General features: G+C 38.2%; 1 protein-coding gene across 2 annotated transcripts in view; it reads right to left on the reverse strand.

The window, feature by feature from the left end:
- Window positions 1-22,903, reverse strand: part of smg1 (SMG1 nonsense mediated mRNA decay associated PI3K related kinase) — a 43,394-nt gene that overhangs the window by 2,476 nt on the left and 18,015 nt on the right. For both annotated transcript variants that reach the window (XM_056453629.1, XM_056453628.1), the window contains exons 31-61: window positions 22,461-22,730; window positions 22,149-22,293; window positions 21,920-22,058; window positions 20,205-20,426; window positions 19,939-20,119; window positions 19,662-19,823; window positions 17,490-17,710; window positions 17,246-17,400; window positions 16,922-17,144; window positions 14,923-15,169; window positions 14,155-14,384; window positions 13,803-14,051; window positions 13,568-13,706; window positions 13,381-13,490; window positions 11,742-11,960; window positions 10,083-10,276; window positions 9,809-9,981; window positions 9,428-9,707; window positions 7,940-8,212; window positions 7,592-7,826; window positions 5,221-5,447; window positions 4,972-5,128; window positions 4,377-4,566; window positions 3,802-4,274; window positions 3,350-3,487; window positions 2,910-3,242; window positions 2,328-2,555; window positions 1,995-2,206; window positions 1,810-1,910; window positions 1,545-1,721; window positions 372-478 (exon numbers count right to left, since the gene is read on the reverse strand). In XM_056453629.1, coding sequence (XP_056309604.1) covers window positions 372-478; window positions 1,545-1,721; window positions 1,810-1,910; window positions 1,995-2,206; window positions 2,328-2,555; window positions 2,910-3,242; window positions 3,350-3,487; window positions 3,802-4,274; window positions 4,377-4,566; window positions 4,972-5,128; window positions 5,221-5,447; window positions 7,592-7,826; window positions 7,940-8,212; window positions 9,428-9,707; window positions 9,809-9,981; window positions 10,083-10,276; window positions 11,742-11,960; window positions 13,381-13,490; window positions 13,568-13,706; window positions 13,803-14,051; window positions 14,155-14,384; window positions 14,923-15,169; window positions 16,922-17,144; window positions 17,246-17,400; window positions 17,490-17,710; window positions 19,662-19,823; window positions 19,939-20,119; window positions 20,205-20,426; window positions 21,920-22,058; window positions 22,149-22,293; window positions 22,461-22,730 — 6,410 coding nt within the window. The remainder of the gene's footprint in view (window positions 1-371; window positions 479-1,544; window positions 1,722-1,809; window positions 1,911-1,994; window positions 2,207-2,327; window positions 2,556-2,909; window positions 3,243-3,349; window positions 3,488-3,801; window positions 4,275-4,376; window positions 4,567-4,971; window positions 5,129-5,220; window positions 5,448-7,591; window positions 7,827-7,939; window positions 8,213-9,427; window positions 9,708-9,808; window positions 9,982-10,082; window positions 10,277-11,741; window positions 11,961-13,380; window positions 13,491-13,567; window positions 13,707-13,802; window positions 14,052-14,154; window positions 14,385-14,922; window positions 15,170-16,921; window positions 17,145-17,245; window positions 17,401-17,489; window positions 17,711-19,661; window positions 19,824-19,938; window positions 20,120-20,204; window positions 20,427-21,919; window positions 22,059-22,148; window positions 22,294-22,460; window positions 22,731-22,903) is intronic.

The raw sequence follows: 22,903 nt of genomic DNA on the forward strand, positions 1-22,903 counted from the left end.
AAACATGAAGATCGCTAAAACTAAACTGTAAAAATACTTCGTAAGCAAATTACACCTGAGAGATGATTTTAATGCTTTTTAAAAAATAATCATTCCAAGTTTAAATGCATGTATGCAGCTACAGTGTCCATTACGGTTCAACAAAAGTGTCAGAAATTAGTCTTAAAAGCAGATCATTGTTTGAGTGTGTAACAGAAGACTTCTTTGTCCCGATTTGTTCCTTTTCACATTTTTCAATCATATGTACACAGACACAAAGAACTGTGTAAATGCCAAGTGAACCAGGATAAGGCATTTTATTTTTTAGCCTAAACTACAGGTATGAGACGAGAGCAGTGAAAAGGCTGTAGATGTAAAGGTGAAATCCTCACCTGCTCAGTGACACTCATTCTCCTGTTAGGATCCACATCTCTCCCCTCCAGTTTGGCCTTCACCCTTTTCCACACACTAACAGCATATGAATTCCTCTCTTGCACAGCTGAAAGAAATAAATTGCTTATTAGTTCAAGTTAATAAAAAGTAAATGAGATATTTGTCATCCAAATTTCCGATAGAAGTAACTATTCTTTCATGAATGTCTTTAAAAGTGAAGCCAAAGAATTTAGGTGCCCTTTACACTAGTGTCTTGGTTTTAAAACATAGGTACAGTTGCCTTGAACGGTGCCGAAGCGCGCTTGTCCCCCCTTTCTTCTTCCCCGATGGCCTGCACTCGCATTGCATCTAAGCTTGAGCACGCTTACGTCATCGATGATGCGCTGTTCAGTAAGCGCTTTCGCTCAGCACAGTGGAGATTTCTTCAGTTATATTGTTTTACTCGTTTGGGATGCAGTGACTCGCAGTCAAATATTTCGCCATACAGAGAAGCCACTTTTGACGCTCATAAATAATCATAAAATTCCTCGTTAGGAGGTTTGCTGAAGGTGCAGCTGTCGTGCAGAAAAGGGTTTGCGTCTTTAATAATCAACGACGTCTTTAATACATCCATATGAAACAGTCCCTTAAAAGTCACATCACGTCTTCAGTTTCGGGCTCAGGTGCGCTTTGCACTCACACTACAAGCATACCGGGCTCTGGCACACCTCTTCCAACTGGGCCAGGGCTGGCCAACTGAACCCTGCCTGAGCCCGGTTCAGAGCACTCGCACTTCTTAAACGAACCGGGAAACGCACCTGGACACGGTTCAGATAGCATAGTGTGAGTGTGCCCTCAAACTCAACTCCTGGAGGGCTACAGCTCTGCATAGTATAGCTCCAGCCACCTCCAAATCACACCTGCGTAATAGTCTCTAGTAGTTTTGAACACCTTGACTAGTTGGATCAACTTTTGTTTTGATAAGAGTTGGAGCAAAGCTGTGCAGAGCTGCGGCCTTCCAGGAATCCAGTTTAAGACCTATGCCCTAGATAAACTGGCTGGACACAAGCAGTTTACTGGCCTATGGAGAGAAAATAAATAAAATAAAAATCACTGATAATCTGTTGGTTAAAATAACCGCAGATTTGCCCTCATAAGATTTAGAAGATCAAGGCATTTGCATTATGACTAACCTCTCCCAGTTTTGGGATCTCGCACGGCTCTTTTGGGGCTAGGGGCCAGTCCTTTGCTATTGATCATCAGTGTGCTGGGAGGAGTGTCCGCCGGGGTCCCAAAGTTTCGAGGAAGAGCTTTACGTGCATTCTGAGACATACTGTCAGGCTGTGTCTTCACCCCACTGCAACGCACTGCTGTAGTAAAACACATGTTCAGTTCAGGCCAACCTAAATAGTAAATTAATCAATAATAATTTTAGAAGCAAATCAACATCAAACTTGCCAGCAGCAAAGCTGGTCTGGACTGTGGAAGTGGGACTAATACAGTCACTTCCTCTCTCTGTCACAAGGGGAGAGGCGAAGCCCACTAATCCATTGTAGATGCTAAAGAAAAAAGTAAAGGTAACATTTTTCACCTTTAGAGTCAACTTGGACATTATCTGTTCATCATCCTGCACTAGTGCTCACCTGTGGCTCTGAACCTTGAGCTCCTTCAAAGTGGCTGGAATCTCCTGCAGCAGCTCGATCTGCTCTTGACTGCGCGGTTGCCCTGTGGCCTGCACTACTGTGAACAGCACTATCTGCACATTATCCTGCCATGCCTTGTATTCAGAAAGGAACTGACGCACACTCCCGTCATAAGTCACTTCCTCTCCTTCTGCAAGGGCATTCTCTTCATCCTGCCAAACAGAAAACATCTACCATCAGATCCTACACACTACAACCCAATATTAAAATCACAATGTCAGTGGTTTTTAGCTGCTCATCACATCACATATGTTGCATCTGAGTATGAAATACCTTTGCCATTGCTCGCAGTAAGTGTTTAACATCAGCGAGCTGGCGGTTGTGATTGGACAGGGTGCCTTTAATGGTGTCCACCAGCAGCTGCAGGGTCTCAGTCACGCTCTCCAGCTGCTGCTCTCTTTCCTCCTGCATGGCTCTCTGACTGGACATCTCCTGGGTCAGGTGATTCTGTGCGTACACCAGCCACTCAGGACCACCGATGGACATATCCATGGCAGGACTCTGCAAGGACACAATCCAATGTTATTTCTATTATAAACAACAATTTGAAAGTCAATTTCAAATGTATTTTAAAGTGAATCTTGGCAAGCTAAAGTAATTTCTAAGGATGGCCCTAAAATAACACTTTCTAAATATTTAATCTACTTATTCAAAATAAATGGACAGACATTGTACTGAAGTGAAGTCAGGTTACACATTGTGGAATATAAAATTGATTTTTTTTTTGACAAGAATTAGTGGCCAGTGTTTTTAAAGAGTAGATTGAAGTGTTTTACATAGTTACAGAAGTAAAAATACACAAAATATGAATATGTATATATTTGCTTTAAATATTTTTTGGACCAAAGCACCCACCAATCTATGCAGCAGCTGAAGTTCTAGTGAGGAAACGGAGGTGTTGAACTGGGCAGCGTAGGAGCAGGTGGCCTGGCATCGCTTCACAAGCTCAAAAAGTGCAGCATCCATGTTCAAAGCTTCGGGTGTGCGGGTGCGCAGACCTTCAAAGTTGAGAATGGTGCTGCAGAGGAAAGTGACCTGGTTGGCACGCTGACTCTCCTTCATCACCAAGGCACGGCGTTCTGCTATAGTGGCCTCAAAGTCCTGCAGCACTGGAGCGAGTGCAGGATTTGCACCACCGGCCCACTTCAGCCTCTGCTCTATACTGCCTTCAAGACTTGCCAACTTCTCCTGTAAAACAAATCCCAACATTGTTATTTAAATTTATTTATTAAAAAATAAATAAACACATTTATTGTTTAGATCGAAAGATGACCAAAAGGAAGAAAGGCTTTAACCTGGACACTTCCAATAGAAGCTTCATCCTGACTGAGTTTGTAGAGCTTCTTTTTCATGTTGCTGAGGATGATGGAACGAGGTGGAGGACTCACTGTCATGGGCTGCGTCCTCGCACCAAGAATGTCCTCATGTTGCCACTGATAAGAAATAATCAAAAGGTTGCACACAAACAACACCACAGTGTTTATTTATTTCAGTGCTTTTTTTATAAAGAAGAAAAATACAATAAAACTAAATAGATAAAATAAAAATACAATAAACACATTTCATAACATCCAAAACAAATAACAGCAGGAACAGAAAACAGGGAAATTCTGAGACAGAAACAGAAAATTAGGAGCACTTAGGACAAAATTTTACATTTTAATGCAAAAGTGAAATGTACAAACAGTAATGAAGAAAAGTTAATCAGACAAAATGCTTTTGTGAATGGAGCAGCACCAGTACCTACCTGAAACATGGCGATATGAAGCTGATTCCTTTGCAGGCTGACCTTACAGGCTTCAATGCTGACCTCCAGACGCCGGACCAGGTCCAGTTTTTTCCAGGCAGTGTCATAGGAGCTGGCCAACACTGTGGCCCTGTTGAGCAGCAGCTGGGACAGGCGTCCTGCCTGCACCCCCTGCTCTACAGCTTTCTTGCACAGGTCATCCAGAGAGACTTTTCCCTCAGCGCCAAAGTCCTTGGCCTCCACTTGAGCAATGAGATCCATGCCGAGGGCACTGAGAGAGCTGCAGATGGCTAGACCCAGAGCCTGGGTGGGGAGACCCATCAGCATCTGCCTCACGAAGTCTGCTGTAAAGGCTTTGATGGGCCGTGTCATCTGGTCCTCGCTGACCACTGTGGAGCCTCGATACAAGGGCTTCACTATTGGTACAGGGCCATTAGACGGTGGAGGTTCATCAGTGGGTGTAGGGCACGTGCCTAGTGGAAGAAGTGAGTTGTTGTCTCATCAAAATCCAGATACTCATCAAAATATACAAAGCAAATGTTTGAGGAGAAACAATAAATACACCAGATGTTTACCAGATAGTGTCTGTGCAAATGAACCACATAGACGGAAGAAGTCTCGGATGGTCTGGAGTCTCTTCAAGAAGAAAATCTCCTCCAAGACCTGCCTGGTCTGGACATTATCAAAGAAATGAGCCTGTGTGGCTCTGGACTCCCGGATCACATCCACTTTTCTCCAGGCAGCAGGCACATCCATAGAGTTCAGCTGAAGTAAAGAGCAGATTGATTTAATCATGACTAAGGACACACACACACACACACACACAAATTATATACATTATAAATCATATAAAAATAAACCTAACACCACCCTGTTACTCAACGAGAGCTTTAGTTTAACACCAAAAAACAACGCATTTGTTTTGTCATTAATTACAAAAACTGATAAACAAAACTATAGCAATAATTATAATAAAATATTATATAGTAAATATTACATAGTATAATATAAAAATTACTACTGTAATGACACTACTGTAATAAAAATAATAATAATAATAATAAATTAAAACATGTTATATCTTATAGGCTGTTTTGACAATTACATACATTCAAGTCACTTTGGGTCACATTTTGGAGTTATCCTTATTGCTCTATTTCTATACATTACCTTGTCAATCAGAAGTCCAAAAGCTGTCTCCAACTGGGCAAACATGCCATCAAAAGCTACCAGCAACATCTGACCAGCACTCATCTTCGGTGTTTCCTGCACTGAGCTCTCCATGCTGCGGGGCTGGATCAGCTCAGAGTACTGGGCCCGCAAAACTCTGAGACAACAACACACCAATAAAATACTGTTAAATCCAAAAAGTAAAAACTCCTGAGCACTTAAAGTGACTATTTATATTTCCCATGTTACCTGGTCACATCCAGATAGTGGTCATCTGGATCCTCTTCCAGACCCATAGAGGCGTTCCGAATGTGTGCCATCAAAATCTCTCCAAGCCCCTGCAGTGAAACCCCATCTGCACACTGATCAATAAGCGCATCCAGCTCCGCTAACATGATCTCTAAAGTGCTTTCACCCTTCAGCATGCAGCGCAGAGCCTCTGGGAAGATGATCTGACGGAAGTTTGTGTTCAGCTCCTACAAATAGAAAATGTTTATTTAAAAAAATAAATAAAAAAAAAACAAAAAAAAAAAAACACTGGAATCATTAAGACAGACAAACTGACAATTCTTATTTTATAATAGAATATTTATATATTTATCGTTGTTATGAACCATACACTGTATTTGTGTGTGTATGCATTTCTTTCTTTTTCTCCCTGACCTGTCACTTTCACATTTAGGGACCGCCTCAATACGGAACACTATTGGCTGACAGGACTGCCAATCGATCACCCTGTGATGACACGTATTCTCTCTGCCAGTTATGATCAGTGCAGAGACCTTTAAATCGGAAGCAGCAATGGGAAGAGATCAGCTGCCGTTGTTTTGGCATGTTGTCCATATGTTTGATCTCGATACTATTGCTGACTTTGAGTAAGATCTGTTGGAATGACCTGTTGCTCTTAAAGTCAAGTGCCATTTTGGGGTGTCTGCCTGGATTTTGCCTACCCAAATTCAAAAGCTTCTCAAATCTACATGCAGAGTTGTAAATGCAAATTGTAAATGCAAATGGTATCATTAAAAAAAAAAACTTTAAATTTTAGAATAAACACTGTTGAAAGGGATTAAAATAATCGAATATGTTGTCTGTGTTATAATAAACCTCTCCAAAAAAAAAAAAAAAAAAAGAGGTGTTTTTTAGTAAACTCAAATTTGAAAGTGTACCTTTTAGGTTCTGTGTGGTCTAGGTTGCTATAATTCATTCTGTTAGTTCCTGCACATGTCAGTAATCATAGCAAAAAAGAAAAAAATGTCTCTATCACAACCTATGCAAAAGCAAATCTATTCCAACTGATGACAGAACAGAACCGTGTATGGGGTATTGGGCCAGTACGTACCTTTACAATTTAAAGAATGCGGAAGTAAATGACTTCACAGACTCGATGGTTTAAGTTCTGTCGTTTGTAATATCCGAGTTCACGACATCTTGCACATTTTAGCCCGCTAATGCTTCATTCAAAACTTGTGATGACTTGCAGACAAGGGAGACCTGGAACCGCATAGTGAGTGACATCCATACCTTGCCCGCAGGATTATTAAAGTTTAGACGTACTAGTTTAGCAAAGTGCGCTAATTTGTATTTTTGTTCAGGGCACATCTGCGCTGAAGACTTTTTCCTTTTCATATTCTTATTTTCTTATTTAGAGGATTGGGAGGAGATTATGGGGATACTTTCAGTTCCCTCTACCATTTGTCTTGGTTTTTCAAATTCATTATTATATTATTATGGTTTGTACATATTGTAAATATACGGTTTGTGGAAACAATTAATCTTTTGCGGTGCTATATTTGTTGTTCTGTGTTTCTCCTGCCACCTTTACCATTAGTTTATTCTTTTGAACATCTCAATAACACTCCTTTTAAATTCCAAGACATACTTCTATCATAACAATAGTTTAAAAATGATATTCCTTCCAACATAATGTATCTATTTACATCTGCCACTAAGATAACATCTAAAGCAAATCAAAATAAATAAAATAAAATAATGTTTTATAATATCTCCCTATTGCAGTAGTGTCCAGTATTATAATATGTTAATTCCTATTTTTAAACATGCCTGAACCAGCTAATCAAGAACTTACTATAAAATATCAGAAACATTCAGAGAGGTGTAATAAGACAGGCTGTTGACTCTCCAGGACAGTTGATCTGAGTTTGAACACAGTGTTACGAGTAGTAGTTGTAGTGTATGTGGTGTTTTTCTCTCTCCCTCTCGTTCTGAATTATTCGCAGGTGTAGCGGATTACGGCGGATCGTGATTGGCACTTGGATTGGTAGTGGCCATATTTAAAACACCAGAGACCATGGACTCCTCGGTTCCCTGCTTGTTATTCTTTGTGGAGATGTTGATACTTTGAACAATGAAAAATGAGGGATTGTTGCTGTTGTCTCGTTGGCGTTTTGTGAGATGCCGATGTGAAGTTGTACATTCTAATTCTAATTTTTAACCCGTTATCTTGTTGCGTTTTGGTTCAACTTCTTTTGATTAAGGATTTTTCATTTAATTCGTAACAACAGTTTGAACAGAGCTTTTGTTCAAGAAGCCATTTCACTGACTTATCACAAAAACCATGCCAGCACTCCTTTTAACGGCAACATCAAAAACACATCATTACCTGAAGGCAAGTGTAGACGCCATTAGTCAGGTAGACAACTTGCGAGGTCTCTGCAGGACTAGGGATGTCTAGGTCATGAGACAGAAGCTGACACTGCTGCAACAGCTGCACAAGACATGTGATGTTTCCACTCATGCTGCAGAGCTCCTCCAGGAACCAGGCTCCATCACGAGACGTCAGTTCCACCAGCTGCTCTCCAGCACTGGCCGCAGCTCCCTCCATCACCAGATTACGCCTGCAGAGCACACAAACACTGAAGCCTTCAGAATCTCTTGACTCTCCAGGGCACACAAGAAACAAGTGAGGTTTTCACAATTCTTTTAGCTTTTTTTTTTTTCAGACTCAGACCTGGTGAGAGAACACAGGGCGGAGACGATGATGCCAGCCAGGCTGAAGGAGCCAAGCTCGGCGTCCTCATGCAGGAAGACTTTGATGCAGCGCTCGATCTCCTGCAGCTGCTCCTCGCACACAGGCACACTGGCGCCCTCTGCCTTCAGACGCTCCACCTGCCGCAGCAGACGAGTGTTGGTTTCTGCTGCGTGGTGCTGCAGCGCCATCTCAATGCTGGAGAGGAACTGACACGTGGCAGGTGGGGGCTGGGGTGCAAACTGCATTTCGTATCTAAAAATAATCGATTTAAAATATATTTGATTAGTACAAGGTCACAGAAATCGCAGAGAAAAACTTTTGTTATCCTCAGTTTAAAAGAACATAATAAAGAAAAAAAACAATGGCAAATTTGAGAAACAAAATGTACAAACATTTAGGATTATAAATTTTTTTCTGCAAAGAAAATGCTTTTTATTCAGCAAAGACAGTACAAACATTCGCTATCACAAATGATTGTTTTGATCAATTTAAATACTCAAATGTTCAATTAGAACCTTTGCCCCTTGATTTTTCCTTATGAATAACAATGATCAAAGCTCCAAAAATACGAATCATAACATTCAACGTTGACAGGTAATGTTACTTTAGCAACAGCTATAACTAAAATAATAAATAAATGACAGAAAAAACTACAGATAATTTATATTTCAATTTCTATTCTATCTTTCAATTTATTTTCGTATTTTAGACACACAACATATTTTAACACCAATAACCTTTTTTTCCAATTTTATACCATTACTATTATACTATTTACAATTTTATACCATTACTATTATACTATTTACAATATTATACCATTACTATTATACTATTTACAATTTTATACCATTACTATTATACTATTTACAATTTTATACCATTACTATTATACTATTTACAATTTTATACCATTACTATTATACTATTTACAATTTTATACCATTACTATTATACTATTTACAATTTTATACCATTACTATTATACTATTTACAATATTATACCATTACTATTATACTATTTACAATATTATACCATTACTATTATACTATTTACAATATTATACCATTACTATTATACTATTTACAATTTTATACCATTACTATTATACTATTTACAATATTATACCATTACTATTATACTATTTACAATTTTATACCATTACTATTATACTATTTACAATATTATACCATTACTATTATACTATTTACAATTTTATACTATTTTAATACCAGTCAATCTTTAAAGGATCATGCAACTTGTCTGAAAATGAATAAAAAATTTTATCTTACCAACCCCAAATTTGTGAAAGATAAAAGTTAATAAATGAAAATGAATACAACTCATTATTGTTTAATAGCTCAATAAGTTGAATAATCAAATACTAAGAAAAACAACCAACAAGTCTCCAGCTTGTCTTTTGATCGATATTAAAAAGTGAACACACAAACATCAGCTTAACTTACTGGTGATAAATAGTCTGGCAGTGATCGACCGTCATGTCACACACCAGCTCCTCCATCCACTGTTTCCAAGTGTGAGCTCTGTGTCTGTGGAGCACCGCCCGCGGGTACAGCAGGGCCACGGTGGCATAACTGTGCAGGTGCTCTAGACAACCTCGCAGCTGAGAGCGTCTCTGCTGTAACAGAGCACTCACTTCAGCCTCCAGCGCTTCACACTGGCTGATCAGATGAGCCTGACCTGCATTCTGCAAGAACGACGTTGCTGGCACATAACTGGGTGGACCTGCAGGTTTACAAACATACAATGGAAGTTTACAAATATACCAATTACATCTCAAATATAAATTGAACATCTCTTAAAAGAGGACAATAATATTCCTGTACCTAAATCAATAGGGCTACTGATCTCCTGGAGGAGGCTGGCAAGCTGTGTGGCCTCTAAACTGGCAAAGGCGGCTTGATACTGAGAGATCCACTGATCCAGATCTGACAACTTCCCTTGAATGGCATCCTGCACAGTTCTCTGTCTGGACTGCAGCTGTGTGTGTTCTGAGTATCTGTGAAGGATATGAATGATTTCTAAAGGGTCAGTCTCATCAAATCTACACTAATGTTTAATGATAAAGCTATAATAGTGAGGAGCTGCTCATCTGCTGACCTGTGCTCTAGGGAGTGGATGGGATGGTCTGCTCTGGTGTCTGCTCCCTCCAGGAATTCCAGTTCCTCCAACAGCTTGCCCTGCACCTTCTCCACTTGTGTGAGCTGCTCCTGCAGGTTGAGGTACTCATCCACTGCCTCCTCCAGCTGTGGCAATACACCAGTCATTTCATCACGGTTCTTGAACCAGTTCACCTAAGAAATGGGAAGAAATGTGTAGGTTAGTCAAGCTATACAGGGTTATGTCAATTTTTTTTAATTTTTCAAATAAATCAGGAGGTTTAGTTGCACAATAATTAGTTTACATTTTGGGAACAAACAGATTGCTTTAAAAAATGTTTTGATTTCTTGTCAAAATGTAGTGAGAACCATCTATAAATTTATCAATGAGTAAGCGGATTACACTAAATAGGCATTATAACCAGAGCGTAATTACAGGGGGGTTCGCTGACCCAAATAATGCTTCATCCCCACTGAAGAATGTCAAAAGACATAAATACATACACAAATATTTATGAATAAATATTCAATTGGTGATCTGAAACTTAGAGTCTACTGATAGCCTAGATCTGCCAGTGTTATACATGCAGTATAACCAAAATGTATTTAAGTCATATTAGTCTCGGTGTATATTTTAATAGACGCCTGTGCTTGCACATGGACGTTAAAGAGTAATAACTGCAATTGTGATCTTCCATTATCCATTTAATGGTGCAGGAATACAAACATTTCAATGTTCTACAAAACTCCCTATTTCAAAAATAGTTGAATTAGCCGATAGATCAAAATAAAACCATAAAATATCCAATCATATAAAATAAGTTTGATATATAAATGAGATATGACTGAATTAAATTTATGAATTTGGTTCACCGAGGCATGCATATGTATTAGATAAACTACTGAAAAATTTGACCACCCAAACAGCTAAATGTATAAGTCGCAAACAGACCACAACCTGATAATTTAACCCTTGGACAGTTTGGTGCTAAACAATAGGGCTGTGCAATTAATCCAAATCGCAATTTGAAACGTTGTGATTAGCTCAACGCAAAATGCTGCGATATGAAATATATGTACTATGCAATTTCCCCACCTAGAGGAAGTGCGTGACTGCTGTCTGTGTATGACAGTCTTACAAACCAATTGAGTGAGCACACTTTCAATCAGAATTGTGCAACCGAACTATGTGAAACACCCACAATAAAAACAAACAGGAAAGCGTGGACAAGTGGGATGATGTCATCTGCTGCTTCAGAAGTATTAATAGACAAATTCATAATAAAAAAACCAGCACATCGGTAATATGGGAATGTTAGGGTTTCAGTCACAGACACCAAACAAAAACCAGTCATTTGTAAGAGCTATCGGAGAAATGTTGCCTCGGCATGAGGAAATACAACAACCAGCACATAAAAAAAGAACCACAGGTGGCTATATGAGGAGTGTCTTGCTAAAAAAAAGTCAAAGTATTGCCAGTGACACTCAATCTAATAACAAGCAACAGCAAAGTTCAATTTCAGAGTTTTTTTGCAGCTGTTACACCTTATGAAAAACATCACGAAGGCACCAGGAGATAACAAACGCCATAACTCACTACTGTTTCCTCTAGTAAAAAAATAAGTGTTTAATTTCTGAATATGTATAAAAAAATTCTCACCTTAATTTCAGCCACACGGGAGGAGAAGAGGCTGCGTGTGATGTCTCTCTCCATCTCTCTCTTGCTCTGCTTGTTCTCAGCCTGCTGACCCCCTCCTCCATACACAGCACCTGCAAAGCCTACCTCACCGCCTGCTGTCCAGTCCACCAATGGGTCATAGACAAAGGCCTCTAGAAGAGTCAAGAGGGTCTCTCTTCCACGCCGCATTATTTGGACCACCTGAAAGAGAAAGACGCCATTCAAAGTGTGTATGCGCTTTTGAAAATTAGATATCAAAAATGTAAAAAAGAAATATATATATATATATATATATATATATATATATATATATATATATATATATATATATATATATATATATATATATATATATATATATATATATATATATATATATATATATATATATATATATCAAATAAAAAAATATACATGCAGGGCTTGACATTAACTTTTTTGATCACCGGCCACTCTGCATTTTCACTAGCCACAATTTTGTTGGTGGGAAAATATATTTTATGTGCATAAATTTGACTTTGACATCCTAAAATACTTGATTTAAATTTTGTGTTGTCCACATGCCTTCTTATTCATTTCACTTTTTGTGTATCATGTATGAGCATGAGCAAATGGGTCATGCTTTTATAATGTCGTATTACAATTAGTTTTTATTCCACATGACTTTTCAGAGCTCAAAATGAAGGACTTACCAAATTTATCTCTGACCACACCAAACATAAACAATTATTATTTCTTAGCCACAAATTTTAAATGTGTTAAAACAAGCTAAATATAGCTGTATACTATACTTTTTATTTAACAAAACAATTCTTGAAAAACAATAAAAAAAAAAAAATTATTGTCATGTATCTAAAACTATGCACAGTAATCTGTTCTGGCTAAAGGTCTCTCAGATCACCAGTTAACTACACATAAGAGTTAGTCTCCAATTAAAGCAATATTGTAAAAAAAAAATTATAATTAAACCATAGTAACAAAAATAAAAGCAAATAAAAGACAAATTTGGAGCTCTTGAAAGCAGCAAGACTGTGGGTGCATGAGCAACTTTTTGTCTAGTCTATTTGAAAGAGAACCGATCACAGTTGGGTTTCCAGACACAGTTGCTTTATGAAAGTAAACGGGAGCGCACATGCGTTTTAAACAGTCACGCGCATCACATCAGCTGTTGGAGTGATCATCCTCTCATTCGGTATTAACCTGCTTTCTTCTGCTCGGCCGAACACAATTATTTTTGTCAGTCGTGCTGCTTCTCATTTCCAAGATCGCATTGCACACACACGCGCATATATACATACATACATACATACATACATACACACACGCACATACATGCATACACACACGCGCATAAATATATATATATATATATATATATATATATATATATATATATATATATATATATATATATATATATATATATACATATATATATATATATATATATATATATACATATATATATATACATATATATATATACATATATATACATATATATATATATACATATATATATATATATATATATATACATACATATATATACATATATATATATACACATATATATACATATACATACATACATACATACATCTCAAATGCACACTCTCACCTGTTCACAGGACAGTCTAAAGATGCCCTCTACTCCTGTGACCCCTAAAGCAGTCTCAATGTTGTGGGTCATACGGAAAGGAACTTTCTCAGGCACTCTTAAGCTTTTTCCTGTGAGGATAATCAAGTAATGAGTCATCTATGCCAATAAACTGCTTGGACTTACTCTCAAGTGAACAAGCACTCACCCTTCTCAAAACAGACGTTATAGTCAATGTGCACCACCTCGCCTGTCGTCATGTCAATCAGCACGTTGTCAAGGTGACGATCCCCCAATCCAATGATGTATCCCACCATTGACATCACAGCGGTGGATCTGGCGTAAGTCTAAACAAATCATGAGTGGGTTAATTAAAGCATAATGTATTTAAAATTACAATGTGCCAAGCATGATTAGAACATGTGAGCAGTGGTTCCTCTAACCTGAGTGACGCTCCACCACTCACTCGGAGTGGTACAGGAGCACCAGAGCTCCTTTGCCAAGAGGTTAGGGGGCGTGGCTTCCATCAGCTCTCTTAGAACATCTCTCATAACACTCAACGGCCAATCACGACGTGACACATCCAAACTGAGACCGACAGCCTTTAAGGCAGGACTGATTTTACTGTAGTAGAGCTCACTGGGCCGTGGGACCATGGGAAGATTCTGAGGCTGCTGGAAGGAGTCCTGTGCCTAAATTCAAGAGAAGAATACATTTGGTTGCAATTATCTTTAAGCATTAATATTTATAAAAAACAGTCAAGTACAAGCGCTGAGTGTTAATTTTCAGTCTCACCTTCTGGGCTTGGACCACAGCTTCACGCTGCTGCCAACGTTTGTACAGGCCAAACAGTGGAGTGGCTCCATCCACCCACTGGATGAGGCCAGATCTGGTACCCAGAGGTGTGACAGAATAATGACGGGCTTGAAACCTCGGGCTCTCCTGCTGATTCACTTTGGTGAACATGGTGTTGACGATAGACAAGAACTGCATGATCCTCTCATCCAAATGCAGATCCTCCAATCCTACAACACAAGAATACACGGTAATAAAATAGATCGTTGACCCAAAAATTTTATGTTATCAATTGTTGACATTATTATTTCAATCAATCACCATTTAATGGTTCTTACAGGGATAGTTTAAAATTTAGATTAAAAAAAAACTCTCCCTCATGTAGTTTTAAACTTTTAGCAGTTTCTTTCTTTAGTTAGAACGCAAAAGATGAGATTTTTAGAATTGTTGGTTGAAGGAACCCATCGACTTCCATTGTAGGAAAAAAAAAATACTATGGATCTCATTGGTCCAAGCAACAAGCAATTTTATGAATATCTTCTTTTGTGTTCATCAGAAAAACACAAATAGGTTTTGAACAAGTGAAGGGGGAGTAAATGATTGCAGAACTTTAATTTTGGGGTGAATTATCCCTACAAGAAAAATTTGGTGGAATGAACTCCAAATGGATGGGTAGAATTTCCCAAATAAAATGAAATCTCTTTCTTTTTTTGTGTTTGGATTGAGATGAGGGTGATGTTCTTCACCATGTTTAAAACTTGTTCACACCTTTGAACAGATAAGGATAGTTTCTCCCATCAGAGCCCAAGAAGTAGAGCTTCTTGGGTTTGGTTTTAGTTGGCAGGATGGTGATGGTGTTGCCCACACTCTGGATGGTGACTGCATCTGTAGCGGACACCTCTCCTGGCAGAGCCATCTCAGTGTTGGCCATAGCAGTCAGACGAGGGCTGATTTCATCCAGACGCAGAAGATAACTGGCTCGCTTCTGTGCCCTCTGCTGTAAACTCAGCATGATCTGTGATAGGACAAGGTAGAATTATAAAACATGAAAGCCAGAGCTTGCATTTCAGCACTTCCTCATGCCATCAGAACACTTATGAGCAATTCCAGCATTATGGATGTGACATCTGAAGTAAAAAATTAAAGCAAATTTACAGAGAATGTATATAGAGAATGAATAAATGTACTAGAGATGAATGATATAGGAAAAATCTGACATTCTGTTTTTCTGTGATATATTTTGCAATATAAATATAACTTCACCAGAGGAATTGAACAGCTCTATTTGGAAAGATTTCACTCAATTAGATAGATTGGGATGATCAAGTCTTTTTCTATGCTGTGCATTTGCATAAATCATAATAAATTACAAGCATATTTGAATACAACAGAGCAAAGATAAGAGTTAAATAAATCAGATCATCATTGTATAAATAGTTTAAAAATAATAATTAGGGATCAGGATGTTTGCAGCAGACACGTCGTAGTCAGCCGATACAGAGGACAGATTCTGATGCTTCAAGCTTTAGAATGCATAAAGCACATTTTCACTAAAAGTATGAAACTTCAGTGGAGATCTCTCCTTACCCAAGAGAATAAATAAAGATTGTTGCATATAATCCCTCTTATAACATTTAGTGTGGACATGTTATGGTCAGAAGAAAATAAAAGATAAAATAGCTTAAAAAAAGGAATAAAAATGATAGACATCGCAATTTAGAAACATCTATGAGAGAGGGGCATTTGCACTTGAGATATCTTAACTGCTCTATTCATTTAACATAACAACTGTTATGCTTGGTTAGAACATCCATGTGCCTCTCGAAATCTGTTCTCTTGCTCAACATTCACTCTCGTCGCCATGATTTGCAGGCCTCACAGAGCCGCTATGAATATGTGGGAGCTTCCGGCAGAGGTCGTATGGTTGGATGAGACACTAAAGACAGCTTAAAACACATATATACAATGGTTGTAACAAAGAGACCATCAGTCATGCCAATAAACTGTATAAATAGAGCTCGCAGTCTACATAGGCTTATGTTTTAGCTGCTGTGTTGGGAGCGCAGCGATCACAGCCCATCAGCGATCACAGCACATCATTTATCTCAGTACACATTATCACGTGTTGTAGCACTGCCACGTGCATGTAAACCTGTAAACAAATACTTCAGATTGAGTCAAAAAATGGTATTATCAGCTCATACCGATCTCCGGCCGATTGATCAGAGCATCTTTAATAATATTTAATTATGTCTTCATCTTTTAATAGATAATCTAACCCTGCGATGTGACTATTGCAGATACACACATTGCGATATCAATGCTCAACGACATATTGTGCAGCCCTAATGTTGACCTATATTGTAACATCTATTCATATTTTCTAACACAACTAAACAGAGTTAAGGGATCAGAAAAATACTTAAATGAGGGAAATGAACAAGCATTATATATGACAAAAAAGTATGTATGTATGCATGTTTACAGTATACAACATACTTTGTAGAAATTCTGTGAATTAACCTGCACAACCCAAAATAAACCATGTTAAAAGGATAGGAGATGGCACTCTAAAAATAAATATTTATTTACATTTATGAAGATAAAGCTGTTAAGGATTTGACAGACATAAAACTGGCAATTCTGTGTTTACAAAATCAATTAAAATTGTTTCAAATTGCTGCCAGACATTTGAGTATTTTTATAGTACTGTAAAACAAGCCTACACAAACAACGATTTTGCTATTATGCACACCACTGTCCTAACCTGTTTGAACGGCACCCAACTGCTGGAAGGATTGGCTGGATTTAGAGGGCTCCTCAGTCTCTCTAGGGCATTGTGAATAGCATCTCCATACGTCTCCTGAAACCATTCCTCGTGAGGAGTCTCAGCTGGAGCAGCCGTAATGCTGCGCACATGATCCAGCGCAAAAACCACAGGCTTCATCAGCGCCGAGTGCTTCTCTCTCATAATAGCCACCTTCTCATCCCTAAGCCACCGCAATCACAAGACAGCAAAAAAGCGATAGGGAATTTAAATCACTTTTAAATGAAATCACACTCTACATCAAATTCCAGGGTTGTGACTCACTTGCGTAGAGTGTTGTTGTTCTGAACTCTCTTCACCTCGTCCTCCAGCTGTTGAATCCTGCGCAGGACGTGCATGTGCTGCTGCTGTAAGACCCCCAGCCAGAGCTCATCCCAGAGCAGAGTGACCCTCCTCAACTCGCCCACCAACATCTGCACCTGCACACATAAGAACCAACAGAGCTTACACACCATTTCCTTTAATAAGATCCCCTGTATAACGGACAGTGAAGTCGTTTCTGCAATACCTGCAGCACCATGGTGGGGTTGGCAGAGGAGAGCTTGTCTACTATCTTGCTGTAGCAGTCCTGCATCATGGCTTGATCCTCACTGGAATACATCACCATCTCTTCCCCGCGGCTGCTCTCCTGAGAGGTCGGCCCACTGCCCGTCTCGCTCTCACCTCCACAAAGACCCTCTCCCTGCATGTTCCCCAGCAGGGTTGGCAGGGACGATGGCAGCTTATTACCTGGAGGAGATCAAAACACAATTCAAGAGGTTAAACTTTATACAAGCCCTAAAATAACAGCTGATTGGAAGTTGTGTCCACCAAAGAGTTTAATTCTGCTGCCGGCTCCTTTTCTTCAATTGTCTACTGAATCAGCGTTGCAGAGTCAGTGAGAGAGATATCGATCTAATCGACTGTTCTGCTTGACAAAACAGTGAACAAAAAGAGAGACGAAAGTGAAGGTGATAAAACGTTTGCTTTCTTCACAAGCTCATTGATTTGAGTTTGGCACATTACAGGCTTAAAATGCAGCACCTGTCAGCCAAGACAGCATAAGAAGGGCAAAACACACATCACACTGACCAACCATCACATCACTACTCTAAGCAAAGTGTCAAATTCCCTGACTTCACAATAATTTCACTGACTAACAAACTGCATTTCCATCACCCATGCAGCATTTCTTAGGAAAGAGATTGTGGCCATTGCGACTTAAATACTTCCAGACTCAATATTTCCAGATTCATTCTAATTCATTCAATTTATTTTAATGCACAGCAATGAACACATTGGTTTAAAGCACAAGCAGTTTGACCGTTTACTGACATTTGTTATTCCTAATCATTTACCCCTAGGCAAATTAATCAAAATTCTAACATATTCAAAGAAAGGAGTTTACCTCCACATTGCTAAATAAAGGGAAAAATGAATAAAAAGAGGAAGTTGTTGTGCTAAGCACTGAGCAAAAAAACAACAACAATGTAGTAGAGTTGCACGGTTTAGCGGTACCATGGTAGTATTCAAAATACTGGCAGTGCCACTGTAGTTTGTAAACGGTAGTATCGTCATTATGGTCTATCTAAAATTCATAATGTTGCATGTGGAAAAGTCACTAAAATGTTCACACATTTGTTTAACATGAGACCATTTTATTTGAATAGTCTGTGGAGCCCTTTAAGGTTGCAAACTGTAGAATTCATACCTTTTATGGTAGCCTATAGCACATTTTCTGACGCTTCAGTTCAAATCTGAATCAGTTCATTTCTGCTTATGTCAATATGATTTCGTAGCTACAACAACCGCAACAATCTCGGTTCTTACCTGATAAGACTGAAGAAGAAAAAAAACAAAAAAACAATAGATACAGGAAACATTGAAACAATTTTTGACCACTTCACAAAGCCTAATTTGGTTGGAAAAATGCTCTTTTTGTAATGAATTTAATTTGGTATAATTTGTATCTTTATTTGAATGTATTTTTTGTTGGTCAGTTATCTACAAAATAAACAAAGAACGAACAGATTTTAGGTGACATGCAAATACTTTTTTCAATAATAAGGGAATTATTCATTCAAATCAAGCAGTTCTATTATAACAAAATTTTGTATTTCTGAGTTATGAATTACAGTATCGCAATACTACTTGATATCACAATACTTCAGCTGGTATAGTATCGTAACATGAATTAATGGTATCGCGACAACCCTACAATGTAGTATTTTAACAGGTACAGCCTGATGACTGCATTTGACTTAAGTGATTGCTGGTTGACAAGTGGGGGGACAAAAGCCACAAAAAATTGATTCGATGACTAGATAGTAAAATTTTAAATTATAAATAAAAATGACTTGACCACACGGCTTGGCCAAATTATTTTTCATTTCCTGAATTTCCATGTCTGGAACAGACCTTTTATAACTGAAATTCAATGACACGTGGAAACCATGTGAACATGACTAAACAGCAATACAGACGTTCACATTTTATGGGATAACATGCCAGGAAAAAAATCCCAATAAAAAAAATAAATAAAAATCTTATTTAAAAGATATGAATAAAATGCATGGATCTACCAGGCAATCAGTTCAATGCAGTCTCTCAATGTCTTTTAAAAAGCAACCCACATTCAGAATTGTTTTTAAATTGCTCTGGTGACATGCTCTAAGGCTAAGCCCTTGCCAGCGATACATACCTGCCGCCTGAGCCTCTCCACCAAGAGAGATTGATCCAACAATGGCAGGATAGAGGATGAGGTGTGGGGAATCTTGGGCCACTCTACACAGCAGACTGCAGATGCTCTGGCGGATGTAAGCCTCAGGGTGATTAAGTCTGGAGAATAACTGAGGGATGATACCTAGAGAAAGAAAAAAACGTGTATAAAATAATTCCATTGAATACTGATGCAAATAATGTTTACAATGTCCACAAAGGAAAGTGCTTGTAACCGTTTTGAATATCCATGTTCTTACCTCTCCAGGGAGCAGTAGGTGTGGATGCCAGACCATGCTCCAGACCTTCCCTCAACTCTCCTGCATGCTTCACCAGCAAGCGCAGCAGACGGAGGGTTGCCATGACAATGACATCATCACTGCTCTGCTTGCAGCTCTGGTTGTTCAGGAGCAGCTTGGGATCATCTTCATCTATAGGTACCTGATAATTAAAGCATCAATAAAATCATGATCAGTTTCTGGTTTAGAAATCTGTCATATAAACATTCAATGAGGTAACCACTGACCTGTCCAGCATTAAGTTTGAGGAAGGTGAAGTAAGCCCTGCAGGAGACCCGGTAGAGGCTGAAGATCCGATCAACCACTCGTCTCCAGACGCCAATCAGTCCATCGGTCACAGTGTCCTCTACTTCAGAAAGCCAGGGACAGGCACCCAACAGCTGTCGGCCAATTACATCCACCATGTCGTCCTCATCATCTTCTTCATTCTGCAGAGCCATATCCTCATCCTACAATAGCACAATGACACATGAACACACTATACCAAACCTGCTTGGTCCACTATTGTTGTTTAGTTGTAATCTATAAAGAAATGTAGGCATTTAGGTTATAAATCCATATCGGCAGCATTGGCTATATTCAAAGTAATAAATATTGGTAATAATTGATTATAAATATTGGTAATAAATGATAAATATTCAAAACATAATTTACAATCATAGCAAACATGCGTTATACAAAAATATATATGCAGTTGAAGTCAGAATTATTAGCCCCTCTGAACTATTAGCCCCCGTTAATTTTTTTCCCCAATTTCTGTTTAACGAAGAGAAGATTTACTCAGCACATTTCTAAACATAATAGTTTTAATAACTCATTTCTAATAACTCATTTATTTTATCTTTGTCATGATGACAGTACATAATATTTGACTAGATATTCTTCAACACACTTCAATACAGCTTAAAGTGACATTTAAAGGCTTAACTAGGTTAATTAGGTTAAATAGGCAGGTTAGGGTAATTTATTGTATAACGACGGTTTGTTCTGTAGACTATTGAATAAAATTTCTAGCTTAAAGGGGCTAATAATTTTAACCTTAAAATGGCTTAAAACCTTAAAACCTTAAAAAAAAAACTGCTTTTATTTTAGCCGAAATAAAACAAACAAGACTTTCTCCAGAGGAAAAAATACTATCAGACATATTGAGAAAATTTCCTTGCTCTGTTAGACATCATTTAGGAAATATTTAAAAAAAAGAAACAAAAATTCAAAGGGGGAGGTGGGGGGGGCTAATAATTATGATAATATATATATGTAACAACAATACTGATAAAAAGATCTTTCAATTTAGTCATTGATATAATCCTAAAATTCTTCCAAAAGACACAATTTTAAACATTTCCCTTACAATATTTCATGAATAAAATTATCTAATATAATTCAGAAATATACGTTCTATTGAAATGTTTGTCAAAATATTCTAACAAGAGTCCCAAATAGGTTTCTCTTCCCCTTTCAATTAATATGAGTGCGTAAGTCTTGAGTGACTAATTCTAGTTTATCTTTATGTAACCTTGTATATATACACACACAAGTTGGTCGTGTCTATTTTCAAAATGGTAGTTATTTTTTTCCTTTACTAATCTCTATGAATAAATTAAAAATTAAACTATTTAAATTTGTGGCCATGTTACAGACAAATGAACATCACAATTAGGCTTATAGGCAGAGATCTACATGAAAATTGACCATTTAAAAATTGTCAATTTTCATGTAGATCTCTGCCTAAGGCTACATTAAAATTAAGCAACAACGACAAATGTAATTATATTAGAAAAAGATTATAAAGTAATCTAAATGATACTAATAATTTGCTTAAAATAAATCTGGTTTACAGTGTTACATTTCCATGGTTCAATAGTATTTACTGTAACTCTAGTATGAAAACCACTGATCTAGTCTCATAGTGACTGTACATAAAAACTGTGAACTTCATAACCTGAATTCCTGCTGGGCGACACATGGCTTGACCCAAAATGCCAAAAATGGTTTCTTTGTCCTCATCGCTGGTGCCTGCTGGGAGCAACTCCTCTAATTCTTTCTTCTCTCCGAGGAGTAGAGGAACCCCCTCTCCTTGACTATTAACACACAGAATAAAAAAGGAAATAAATCAGTATAAGCACAATGTATTTTTTTACTTACATTAACACTTTTGCAGTTTAAAATACCTGGCATTGTCCACAACCTTCCTGCCCCATCTGTAGGCCCAGCTGGCCAGAGCAGCCCATGATTTGGCCACTTCAGGAGCCTGAATAGTTGAGAGCTGGTAAAGCTGCCCAAGGACAAAGTCTGGCTCCCCGACACCAACACTAACTGTAGACAAGACAAAGCATCTTTCATTATCAAATGCAATTATACACAATATGTGACAGTATAAAATGAACTGCTATATGCTGTCATACCGGTCTCTTCATAATATCAAATACGTGATTTAATGAACTGGCATAACATATTAACACATTTTCAAGGTCTGTTCATACCTGTAGTCTCTGTAGTAATGTTTGGCATTCCCTGATCTTCTAGCGGCAGCTCCAACAAGCCAGAGATGTTTTTGGAGAGAGTTGAGAGACTGGTAGACCCAGAGTTCCTCTTCACCACCATCTTCAGCTGGGGAGTCAGATCTTTCCAGTCAGCCAAAAGCCATTTGCACAAAGTGAGCACTGAGCGACACGCCGCGAGTTCGCACTTCCCAGAGTGACAGTATGACAGTGCACATGAGCTCAGCATCTCCATAGCAGACACAGACTGACCTGAAAGACAACAGAAGGAATTGTTGAGATTCAGACAACACCACATCGAAATCAACTAAAAAGGCTAAAATCAGATTTTCACAATGCACACACTAGAAATTGCAGCATCCGGTCAAAGAGAGAGAGAGATTTAAATTTATTGCCATGTCAGTTTCTCTGGCTATGTCATGGCT

The sequence above is a fragment of the Danio aesculapii genome, chromosome 3 (assembly GCF_903798145.1).
Source record: "Danio aesculapii chromosome 3, fDanAes4.1, whole genome shotgun sequence".
In the NCBI taxonomy this organism is placed as follows: Eukaryota; Metazoa; Chordata; class Actinopteri; order Cypriniformes; family Danionidae; genus Danio; species Danio aesculapii.